Source organism: Marmota marmota, unplaced genomic scaffold (assembly GCF_001458135.2).
Source record: "Marmota marmota marmota unplaced genomic scaffold, marMar, whole genome shotgun sequence".
In the NCBI taxonomy this organism is placed as follows: domain Eukaryota; kingdom Metazoa; phylum Chordata; class Mammalia; order Rodentia; family Sciuridae; genus Marmota; species Marmota marmota.
In genome coordinates, this window is record NW_026000076.1 from 6,723,450 (window position 1) to 6,735,868 (window position 12,419).

At 49.1% G+C, this 12,419-nt stretch overlaps 1 protein-coding gene across 6 annotated transcripts in view; it reads left to right on the forward strand.

Annotated features, from left to right (window-relative positions):
• The window catches only part of Gfi1 (growth factor independent 1 transcriptional repressor), a 12,399-nt gene extending 1,541 nt beyond the window's left edge, over positions 1–10,858 (forward strand). The window contains exons 1-7 of one of the 6 annotated variants that reach the window (XM_048814454.1): positions 921–1,192; positions 2,077–2,286; positions 2,608–2,790; positions 4,508–4,995; positions 5,117–5,254; positions 6,287–6,452; positions 9,430–10,858. In XM_048814454.1, coding sequence (XP_048670411.1) covers positions 2,172–2,286; positions 2,608–2,790; positions 4,508–4,995; positions 5,117–5,254; positions 6,287–6,452; positions 9,430–9,608 — 1,269 coding nt within the window. In that variant the 5' untranslated portion in view covers positions 921–1,192; positions 2,077–2,171 and the 3' untranslated portion in view covers positions 9,609–10,858. The other 5 variants (XM_048814455.1, XM_015500887.2, XM_048814453.1 and 2 more) reach the window with 5 other exon arrangements.
• Positions 10,859–12,419: the final 1,561 nt, after the last annotated feature.

The window sequence follows — 12,419 nt, forward strand, 5'->3', positions numbered from 1 at the left end:
CCCGCCCCGCCCCTGGCCTCCAGCTGCAGCCTGAGGTTGTGTTCCCACGCATTCACTTCTTCGCCCTACTACCTCCTACCCGAATCCCCCGCCCCTTCACGCCCACCCCCACAACTAGCAAGCTAGCTAGGGTGCGAGAGAGGCGCGAGTTTGTGGTCCGGGTGAGGAGGCCTCCTCTGTGTCTACCTTGTGCCAGATCCAGCGCGGGAGCAGACATCACTTCTGCTCCCCACCGGTCCTGCTTCTGGCCAAGCCACAGGGAGGCCCTCGGGACGACTTCACCCTGTTTTCCTTTCCTCCAAGTTTCATGATTTTTTTTTTTTTTTTTTTAGAGATTTTAAAATTATCTATCTATCTATTTTGGCGTTTGTGGCATCTAATTGTACGAGCACACTGTGCAGGAAAAACTGAAGCTGCAGTGCCCCTGTCCAGGGAGCCATCCCAAATGGAGGCAGGCAGCACCCTCACCCCTTTAGGCATTCATTCTGGCGCTTAGATCGCGGGAAACGTCAATGGGATTCCCGCGTCAAGTTCCAGACTTATTTCTCCTAGGCGTATTCTCACTCCTCTGGGGAAGGGAACATAGTAGGAAGAGGATCTGGAGTAGGGTGAGTGCACTGCCAGGGACCAAGTTCTCTAGGACTCATTCTGCGTAGAGAACGTATCAACAGTCCTAGTGACCTGCATCATGCCCGTGAACGGAACGGCTGCGAGTCCCGCAGTCTCAACCGCGCAAAGCCCTAGCACAAGGAGTTCTGCCCCGGCATGGAGTCCCCAGCGCCCTGGTTTCTGAACTTGCTGAGGCTTGCCAGTGCCGCTCTGCCCGTAGAAAATACAGCTGTCTTGAGAACCCGGCCCCCATCGCCTTCGCAGAGAAAGGAAGACAGATTCGTTTACCCCAGACTCCTTGGTCGCGGGGTTCCGCCCCCGGAGCCCGCCGCTAGCCAGGCTGGAGTCGCCGCCCCGCCTCCCCGCCGGGCTCCGGTTTCGACCCGAGATTAGGTGAACTGATTGGGATTTAATGAGAGCGACGCAGCAGACAGCTAGCTCCCTACTGCGCTGGCTCCCGGACCCTCGTTTTCTGTCCACGGCCAGCACAGCCGGCACGCCGCTCAGTTGTCTTTCTTGTCCGTTAAGCCATCGGTGCTCCATGAACTTAGGACGCCGCGCGGTTCCCATTCAGCACGCCCAGGTTGGTCTCGACATCACTAGGACAAGATTTTTGGGAAGCAGAACGGAAAGTGCTATTTCCCAGGACCTGGTTTTCGAGGTTAGGCCTCCATTGTCTATGGTGACTTGTGACGGTTGGAGCCGTGGCTGATGACCACCGCACCCTCAACTTGGAGACAAACTTTTCCCTGTGTGGGGCGAGAGTGAGTGGTGAGCAAGATCACCCGGATGCTAGTTTCTCCCGGGGCAGAGGTTGACCCTTTGCATTCACCCCCTCCACCACCGCGTCACCTTCCTTTCCCTTTGCCCTCCCGCCTCCCTTCTCTGGCCTCAGTTGCCTGCAGTAGTCCTATTGCTGTCCCCCTCCCAACCCTGTCTTTCAGTCCAGCCCAGGGCGCCCCGCTTCTGCCCCTCTTTCACTTCAGTTTGTAGTGGGCTCTTGGAAGTCTTGGCCTCTTCCGGGTCCTAGACCACTGACTCATCCTCGGCCCTTACTGACCCGCGTGTTCCAGCTCTCCCGGTCCAACTAGGCAGGCAGTGGGTGGTCGAGTTGGAGTAACGGACTGGTTGGGAACTATGGCTCTCCAGAGAGTTTGCACTAGCTAGCTTTAGTAAGGAAGGGGAGGGGCCGGGGGCGTGGGCAGAGCAGAGGAAAGGGCCTGAGCCAGGGCCTTGGGACAAGTTTTACCTCTGAGCTGTGGCAGTGCCGGGAGCGGACAGAGCTCGCGCCACCTGTCCGAGTGCCACCTGGTGAGCGTTGTGCATGGGAGGGGGGGTGCCAGGCCCCTCCTCCCACGGGCTTTCTTTGCTCCTCCCCGGCTAGCGTTCTCCCTTTGCCTTGGTACCCAGTCCCCGACCTCGGAGGGTGCTGACTCGCGTTTCCACCCGATTTTCCCTTCAACTCAGGTCTCTGCTGGGGCTGAAGGAACACTTGGAGTGACTGTGGGCTGACGGAGGCTATAGGAGCATTTGGAAAGGAGTGGGGAAAGCGTTGGGCCACCATGCCGCGCTCTTTTCTCGTAAAGAGCAAGAAGGCTCACAGCTACCACCAACCCCGCTCCCCGGGACCAGACTACTCCCCCCGTTTGGAGAATGTACCAGCACCAGGCCGAACAGGTGCGAGGCGCGTGGAACCCGGCAGGGCAACTCCCTGGGACACCAACCTTGCACCCTGCCTCATCATTTCTTGGGAACCCGGGGAGGCGACCCCAATACCCGCCTTGTTGTCTTTTTTTGTTTCCTACTGTTGTGATTCCTCATGAGCTTGTCTAGGTGCCAGGACCTTCCTGAGACAGCTTTCGGATCCAAGAGGGTTTCTGGTCTGATCGGAGTGGATAGAGGAGGACGCTCGGGTGCCACGGTCTTGCAGGGCCCCATTTCAGAACCCTCAAGCTCGTCCGGGCTCAGCCTAATTCCTCTCCTGATTCCTCTCCACAGACAGCATTTCGAGTTCAGGAGAGGGGAAGGCGGAGCCCGGGGACCGTTTGTCCCCTGAGTCTCAACTGATCGAGGCCCAGGACAGAGCCTCTGCGTCTCCGGACAGCTGCGAGGGCAGCGTCTGCGACCGGAGCTCGGAGTTTGAGGATTTTTGGAGGCCTCCTTCACCCTCCGTGTCTCCAGGTAGGAACCCGTTGGGAGATTCTGTGGTAGGGGCCGGGAAACCCAGCATTGAGCTGGGAACTGGCGCGATCTTGGGCGCAGAAATGCAAAAATGGTAACGGAGTCTTACCCTGAGGAGGGAACTTATTCGTGAGGGATGGGTCCCAATGGGGGAAGCATCAGCCTGTTCTGCGATTGAAACAGTTTGCCCCATCACCACCCCGAATCCGCTGTCTACTTTTAAGGCTTTGGAACCCTGGCTGCAGGTAGTTTGCATTCGTTTGCGTGGAGCTGACCGGTGAGAGAAAACAAAGCAGATATCTCCACTGGCTACTCCAACGTTTAGTTGTGGTGTTTTTTTGTTTTTTGTTTTTTGACCAGAATTGATTTGTTTAAAGATATTACGATCCCAGATCCCGGAACCCAAACAAATGGAGACCCGGTAGTCTCAGCCTGACTAAGCTGGGCGCCAAGTGGAAGAGAGGGGTCGGTGAACAAAATCTCAGCTCCCTGCTCGGTCTTCACAGGCACGGATTGGGGGCTTCTTTCATTTTTCGTTCTGCCAATATGGCCCAGCCTCGGGACCAGCCTACTGGGTTTCATTTCCAGCGAGCAGTAGAGTTTCCTGCAACCGGGTGACTGCACGTTGGGTGGGGGCAGGGCTCGGGTCCTGGACGGTCGGAGTAAGGAAGGAGCAGACCAGCCCAATTCTGCCAAGGCGAGTTGTTTCCAGATTATATTTATTAGTTTTAAAAGATCATCTCCAACAATCCCACACTCAGTTAGTTGACTTGATCAGACCTGAGCTCCAGCGAGGAAAGCCAGTAGTGGAGGGGTCTTTCTGGCTGTGTATGACACCCCCCCCCATGGAGAACAGGGCACCTCCAGAACCCTTCTGTCTGAAAATCAGGTTGCAGCTTCTCACTACATTGGTCAGCCTGGACTGGAGTGTGTGTGTGTGAGAGAGAGGGGGAGGTGTGGAAGGGAAGAGAACAAATCTACTAGTTTTAGCCAAGTTCACGTGGAAGGGTGCAGCAGGATTCAGGAAGCTTATCCTGAAGATGTTGACTAAATATTTTTAATTGTAAAGTCATTCTTTCTGAGAAATTCGTCACCCTGCCACTCCATCAAAATATAATAGGAATCGGGTTGGAGAGAATTCGGCACCCCTTTCCCGCTATTTCTTTGCTACCTACACTAGGCACTTAACTTTGAGGATCTTAACACCTTGAGGTCTTTTCGGACATATGCGTAGTAGTTCCGGGTCCTGTCCCTTCTGCATCATCGGTCCAGGAAAGAAAACCGATTGATTGTGAACATGTAGTGGCTTAGGAGAGTGTTGGCGCTGATGTCTGGACCTTCTGCCCAAGAGCCCTATTCAGGGACTAAACAACCGCGCTTTCTCCTCCCGCACAGCTCAACTCTTTGTGTCTAGACGCGCCTTGTCCTTTATGGGACCTCCAGGTGCTCGGATCCCTCCAACGGCGAGGACTTCCGAGGCCCTCCAACAGAATTTACCTTTCTCTCTATCTGCTGTCATTTTAACCATCAGTTTGCTACCCTGCCACTGACCCGCCCGGCCCCAGTGTCCTGGCTATGTTTTACCCCGGAGCGCCCCTGGAACTTTGCGTGGCACCTGCACACGCACTGTTCTACAAATGTTGGGCGCCTGGTAATGCTCGGTGCACCCGGCTCCACCCTGCTTAAATCTGACCTGACACCCTCCTGTGCTCTACAGCGTCAGAGAAATCCATGTGTCAGTCGCTGGACGAAGCCCAACCCTTCCCTCTGCCTTTCAAGCCATACTCATGGAGTGGCCTGACGGGTTCTGACCTACGGCACCTGGTGCAGAGCTACCGGCCTTGTACAGCTCTGGAACGCGGCCCCGGCCTCGGTCTCTTCTGCGAGCGTACACCGGAGCCTGGCCACCCGGCCTCGCTCTACGGCCCAGAGAGGGCTGCAGGCGGCGCGGGGGCCGGAGCCCCAGGAAGTTGCAGCACAGGAGGTGGCGCTGGCGGTGGCGTGGGCCTGGGGCTCTATGGCGACTTTGGATCTGCTGCGGCCGGGCTGTATGAGCGGTCGACGGCAGCGGCTGGCCGGCTGTACCCGGATCGCGGCCACGAGCTACACGCGGAAAAGGGTGCTGGTGTCAAGGTGGAATCTGAGTTGCTGTGCACCCGCCTTCTGCTGGGCGGCGGCTCCTACAAGTGTATCAAGTGCAGCAAGGTGAGATTCCTGCGCGCCCAGCCTTGGCAGCCCGGTGCCAGCGTCCCCGGCCCGCGTCCCGCCACTGCCCGCTCCCGGCGGCCCCTCTCAGCGGCCTTCTCCCCGGCCCCACCCGTCTCAGGTGTTCTCCACGCCGCACGGGCTCGAGGTCCACGTGCGCAGGTCCCACAGCGGCACCAGACCCTTTGCCTGCGAGATGTGCGGCAAGACCTTCGGGCACGCGGTGAGCCTGGAGCAGCACAAAGCCGTGCACTCGCAGGTAAGCGCAGGGCATACTGACTGCCGCGCGCGCAGCCCTGCTCAGGTCTTCGAACTTGAGATCTTTTGTTCGTCCTCTGTGCGGCACCAGACGCTCTCAGCAAGGTGATTTTGGCCCCACTGCCTCCCAGTCTCCTCCTCCAGTCCCTCGGTCAGGTCCTCTTGCCCTGATGTAGGTGTATTGGGAAAGGTAGGTGGTAGCAGACTCAGGCCTTGAAGCAGTCTTGCATTTGGACATCACATCATTGTGAGCCTTCGGGGTGTGATCCTAAACATTCCTTTGGGGTTGAGGAAGGTTTGGGTGCACTGAGACTTGCTGCTGATACATTAGCTCTGTTTCTTTGTCCGGATTTTTTTTCCTGCCAAATGGTTGTCACTTAATTTGCATTAGCCCCTCCTAACTGAAAAAGGTGGTACGTGAGCTCATTTAGAGCATCTACTAGCACATTTTCCAGGCTGTTCTTGCATTTATTCGTTTATAACTATTTGTTGCCTAACTTCCAGGTGACTAGTACTTCAAAATTCTATAGCACACCAGCTCTTTGATAGGATGCCCCACGGAGAGTACAGTTTAGTTGAAAGACAGAGGGTAGATAAGTAAATAAGTACACAAATGGCTATGACAGAAATCTTATGTACAAAGATTTGTTAACTTAGAGTATCAGCCTGTCTCCTCCAACACCCACAATGGCTGAGGGGTGGAGGCATCTCAAGTGACTGAGGTTTAAGCCTCCAGTTGAAGAGGGTGGAGAAGTGTGTATAAATGGGTGTCAAAAATGCAGGGTGGGGATAGTTTTTGCCATGAGATTTGGAGGGTTGTGGGTGAAAAGTGTTTTGATAGAAAAAAAAATGTTAAGGGGTGGGTGTTAAGGAGAAGTATGGAGAGTATGGGGACTGGAAGTAAGGGGGGAAGGGAGGATTATGTAGAAGCAGAGCCCTGGCTTTGGAGTTTCTAGGGTCAGGTTAGTGGTGAGGAGGTAGCAGCCTAGGTGTTTGCAGTAGGAGTGCTGCATCTCTCTCTCTCTCTCTACAGGAGCGCAGCTTTGACTGTAAGATCTGTGGCAAGAGCTTCAAGAGATCATCTACACTGTCCACACACCTGCTTATTCACTCAGACACTCGGCCTTACCCCTGTCAGTACTGTGGCAAGAGGTTCCACCAGAAGTCAGATATGAAGAAACACACCTTCATCCACACTGGTGAGCTGAAGATACCCAGAGGCCAATATAACTCACCTTCTCTGATATTCTAGCCCCAGTGAGAGGTGGATGAGGTTTTCTGGATGGAGTTAATCACTGCATGTTAAAGAAAACAAAGAGACAGATTCTTCTAGGTTCATTCACAGATGTGATTCTTCCCAGAGGGGACTTGATCTGGGATTGTGTCTCAAGGACCAGCAGGTCAGATTGCAGGTTCTCCATCCTTGGAAAGAGTAGGTTTTTTTTTTTTTTTCTAGTTTAGCAGCTGCTCCAACTGCTTCCTGCTCTGGGTGAAATATGAAGCCCCAGAGACCTCTCAGAGTTTTGCTCTAAATGTTTACCTAGAGATTGAAGACTTTCTGTAGGGCTCCCACAGAGGCTTTTTTGGGAGGGACTCATGTGTTGCCTTTCTACTGTATTTTTAGGAGTCAAGAGCTTATTCTACTTGAGGAGGAAAAAACAATGGCAATATTACTAAGCTCTGTTAAACTGCATTACCTCATCTTATTCTCACAACAACTTCAGGAGATAGAAACTCTTCCTTGTCCCCATTTTAGAGATGAGGAAAGGAGGCACAGAGGGATTAAGTAAACTGCTCAAGGTCACGCTAGCAAGTAGGGGGCCAGAGCTCAAGTTCAGGCCTATGTGACCTCTCAAATATCTATGCTCTTGTCCTGTTTATCCTATTCTGCTTTCAAAGTCATGAGGATTGGTAGACACAGAAAGCTTCTCTTCACGTATGGCTGTTTTCACAAAATCAGCAATTTTATGCCTTAGTAGTGATAATTTCTTACCTGTTGTAGCGTTTTATTATTTACTCAATGTTTTCAAATCTGTCATTTCATTTGATACTTCCTGTCACCGTATAAAGTAGAAAAAGCTGCTCTTACCATCCAGAAACTCAGAAACATTGAATGATACCCAATATCAGACTACAGAAATCATGACACCATTGAACATTTTGACTGCCAATCCTGAATTTTTCCCTGAGCTGTAACTCTGGCCCTGTTTGTTTTTTTTTTTTTAAACAGGGCCTTGCTAAGTTGCTGAGGCTAGCTTCAAGCTTGAGGTGCTCCTGCCTCAGCCTCCTGAGTAACTGGAATTACATGTGTGTGCCACTGTGCCTGGCCAGATGAAAGTTTTAATGCCAGCAGCTCATGGGTTCACCTTCAGGAACACATTATTTTTTTCTTTTTGTGGTGATGGGAATTGAACCCCTGGGCCTCATGCATGCTAGGCAAGCACTCTACCACTGAGCCACATTCACAGCTCCAGGAATGTTCTCTTTTAATTCACCAAGACATTTACATTAGACCTGGAATTTTTGACAGTGTTATTGCAGAATATGAATATTAATTTAAAACAAATGGCACTGTGTTCCAAATAGCTACTGTTGATATTTATGAATATTCTTGGACAGTGTAGATATTCCTATCCAAAATCTCAGAAAAAAATCTTACTTTAATCATACCCTTTTGCCTGAAATTTCCATAGAATTCACTCCTTTATAAGTAAAGGTATTTAAGACACTTATCAAAATGCAACTAGGATCTTGACTGAATGAAACATGAAATCTTTATCAAACATTTACATTATAGCTAGAATTGGTTTCTCAGATTTGTTTGAGCCTAAAGAGATACGATAACTTTTGATGGGTGATTTCTTATCCAAGAAATCTGAAGCATGAAGAGAGAAGAGAGCATAGCAAGAGGGAAAGAAGGTTCCTCAAAATCAAACTTTATCTGTTTTCATTTTTAGCCCCAATACTATTAGTGCTATGTTGGGGTTATTTGAAAATAGATGACATTTACCTAAATGTCACATAGTACATGAGATGGGGAAAAGACAAAATCTTTTCATGTCTAGTAATTTATTAATCTTTGGTAAAGAGTTGCTGTCATATAAAGAATCTTCCCAGGCATGGTGGCATGTGCCTATAATTTCAGCTACTTGGGAGGCTGAGACAGGAAAATTGCAAGTTCAAGGCCAGCCTCAGCAATTTAGTGAGGTTCTAAGCAATTTACCGAGAACCTGTCTCAAAAATAAAAAAATAAAAAAATTTTTTTAAAGGGCTCCGTGGTTAAGCACCCCTGCATTCAATCCTCAGTACCAAACAGAATAGAATACAGTAGAATACTATGATTAGTCTCATAAAAAGAAGGTAAAATCCAGGCAGAAAAAGACTAGCTACTTTAAGAAATACTTTGTGGCTGGGCATGGTGGCACATGCCTATAATCCCAGTGACTTGGAACACTGAGGTTGGAGAATCACAAGTTTAAGGCCAGCCTCAGCAACGTAGCGAGACCCTGTCTCAAAACAAAAGTAGAAAGGATTGGGGACATATTTCAGTGGCAAAGTGCCCCTCAGTTCAGTAGCCAGTACTGGAAGAAATGAGAAGAAAAGAAAACAAATACCTTGTAGCTCAAATGTGGACTTTTAAAATAAGACTGAGAAATGTCTATGCCTCAGATACATTCTGTGGTCCTTCAAGATCAAGAAAGAAGACAGGCTCTCTGGTATACAAAACCAACACCCACTTGGAAACTCAGATTTGAAAACTTCCTCTGAATTAAAGCCAAGTCACACGGTTTGTAGGACAGCTCCTCCCACCTCCTGTTGAACATCTGTTCTGGGTGCTCTCTGCTTCTAAAAGTCAGGGGAGTCCTCCGAGGTGGATTCAGCTGGGGAGGGCACGTGGCCTTTGCTCTGTTTCCGTTTAGCAGGAAACGGTTTGAGGCCTCTGGCTGGGAACCCCCACTCAGAAAGTCTCCCTTCCACCTGGTGTACCCATGACTTCCCGGGACCACATTGCAGGCTGGGAGTCAGTTCATGTTGCAACACATCCCTCTTTGAGTTGCTTGAAGGTCTTAGACTGTGGTGCAGCCAGCTGCTGCCAAGAGCATGTGGGTCACAGTGGATCTCCTCTAGCTTTGTCATAAACTCATACTTTCTCCCCTCCCCCTTCCATTCCCGCAGGTGAGAAGCCCCACAAGTGCCAGGTGTGTGGCAAGGCATTCAGCCAGAGCTCCAACCTCATCACCCACAGCCGCAAACACACAGGCTTCAAACCCTTTGGTTGTGACCTGTGTGGGAAGGGCTTCCAGAGGAAGGTGGATCTCCGGAGGCACAGAGAGACACAGCATGGGCTCAAATGAGCACCCTCACTAGCTGCAAGCAGCAGCTACACGACACTACGGAGGATGGCTTCCCTGCTTGCCTCTAGCCTCTCTAATTTCTCAGGCCCCCCAGTCCAGTCTGCAGATCCCACCAAGGTGAATCCCCTTCACCTTACTTTCTGTAGCTGCCAGAGGGAACAAGTTACCTTTTTAAAGTTCTTTGCCGAGTGGGAACCACAGCAACTCGCTGGACTTTAGGCTACTCTACACCTGAAGATGTGAAGTCAAGTGGGGATCAGATAAAATCTTGGACTCCCCAGTTCTTCTCATTTCTACCCTGTTCCACAGACAAGAAACTTCTTCAGGTGTTGTCCCTCTTCCTGAATTCCCCTAGATACTTATGTGGAAGAGAAGGAGCCCCCATTTACAAGTGGACACATGCTATAGTTTTAGCTAGAAAGAAGAGTGAGTGTTTTTTTTTTTTGTTGTTGTTGTTGTTGTTTTGTTTCCTTCTGGAAAGTTTGTTGACCCCTTTTTGTTTGGGTGCTGCCTGTAAATCTCAGAGGAATCATTTCTCCTCCTTGAAGAGTGGTTCAGAAACTGATTTGGGGAAGGATCTTAATTCTTTTGAAATCACCAGATGCACCATCAAGCCTGCCCCAGGAAGAAACAGAAAAATAGACTTGGTGATGAGAGGAGGATCAGAGGTCCTTTCTGCAGGAGGCCTGTGAAGGCCTCATCAGAGGTTAAAAACGTGAAGCAGTGAACGAGATGTCATTCATTCATTCAGCAAATATTTATTAACCTTTGGTTACCAAGGTACCAGTTACTATGCTAGGTACTGAAGAGCCAGAGATTAAAATCATAGCTCCTGCCTCTGCCCCGCAAAAGCTAACATTTGTACCTCCAGGTGGCTGGGGTCTGTGCTTTTTTCCCTTCCAAGGGAATGCTGAGATGAGAACACAGAATCTTGAACCTTCCTTTTTGATCCTTTTGGATTTTTATCAAGTATAAAAAGTAGCTGAAGAGTTATTTCAAAGATTCATGTGTATACTCAGTTTTTATTGTTAAGCTGATATTTTTAAGATGTCTGAGCTTGTAGGCACATAGGGTTGAAGGCCCTCTGTCTTCAACTCTTTGGCCTTCCACATGTACCATATGGGGGGAAAGGCGATATTTTTACTTTGATGAAGTTTGTAAATGATTTTAGATCTTTGGGAGTGCATTATGTTTGTTATTACATATTTATTAGAGTGATGTATTAAGTTAATAAAACATTAAGACTATTACCAGATTGCCTTTTATTTAGGCAGGGAATTTGAGAAAGACTTTTGCTTTTTTCTGTGAGGGAAACTGGCACCAAAGGAAACTACAGTGGAGTATAAAAATGAAGCAGAGAAGTCAACATACAAAGAGTAAAATCCTATTGCTTTGATGTGTGTGTGTGTGTGTGTGTATTCCCCTCCCCCAGATACTTCCTTCTTGATTTTTTTTTTGTGTGTGTGTGTGTGTGCTGGGTATCAAACCTGTTGCCTCATGTGTGCCCTAACACTGAGCCACATCCCAGCCCCTTCATTCTTATCAGAAAGACTGGGAGGTATATAAAACTAAGATCCTACCTTGTAGAGTTCCAGTGGTCCCACAGGTACATAAGCTTTCCTCTGAGAATTTAAATGTATTATTAATTTTTTTAATGGGCCAAAAGGTTCCTAGATGAATAAAGAAATCACAAGCCTTTGGTCTGGAGGTCAGAATCTTAGTTGAGGTTCTAGCAGACACATCATGTGACTCAGACAAATTCTTTGACTTCCCTGATACTAGTTTTCTTGACTATAAAATGTGGATATGGTCCTATCATCCCAATCCAACTCTGACTACTTTGATTCTGTGGAAACTGGAGAAGAGAAAAAATATGAGTGGTTAGCTTCTGTACTGAAGGCAAATTCCAAGCTTAAAGTTGCATGAGTAGTAGTACAGTGGGGATCGAGATTAGTGGCTCTATCTACCTGTGGATCCTTTAAGAGAATGAATACAATTCTGAACTGATTCCCTACTACCTGGGTTCTAACCACCTCCCAGCCAGACATTCAGGCTTTGCATTGGCTCTGGTGACTACCTGCAGATTGCCCATTTCCATTCAAATCTACTCTATACATATTGATTAAGTACCCTGGTATGCCTGGCAGTGTTCTAGGTAGTGGGGATACAGCTATAAGGAGCTTTATTTGATTACTGCTGAACTTTCAGCCCCCAGAACAGTGCCTGGCACACAGTAGATGATCCTGTAGGCTGGCTGTGCTCTCAGTAGCTCAAAGGGAAGAGAAATTGGTTGAGCACCAAGGAAACAAATAAGACACAGTGGCATTCTGTGTTGGTAGGTCAGCAGGACTTTGATAGCTGCTTTTCTCCCGTCCCTCCAAATCTTGTTCCTTGGCTGTCCTTCTTTGGTTTTCCAACACCAGTCCTTTGCACAGTACTTTACTTTGTTTAAAATTTAAATTTGTTTACTATGTAACGCAGATTATAATAATTTTTCAGAACTGATAGGTGATGGCCAGGGATGGTGGCACACACCTGTAATCCCAGTGGCTGGGGAGGCTGAGGCAGAAGCACTGCAAGTTCCAAGCCAGCCTCAGTCACTTAGTGAGGCCCTAAGCAACTTAACAAGACTCTATCTCAAAATAAAAAAAATAAAAAGGACTGGGGATGTGGCTCAGTGGTTAAGTGCCCCTGGGTTCAATCCTTGGTACCTGGGGCTGGGGGTAAAAAAAAAAAAGGAACTGATAGATGATGAGGAGATGAACAGTTACAGTACGTCCTGGGAGGCAAAGCTCTCAATGAATAAGGATG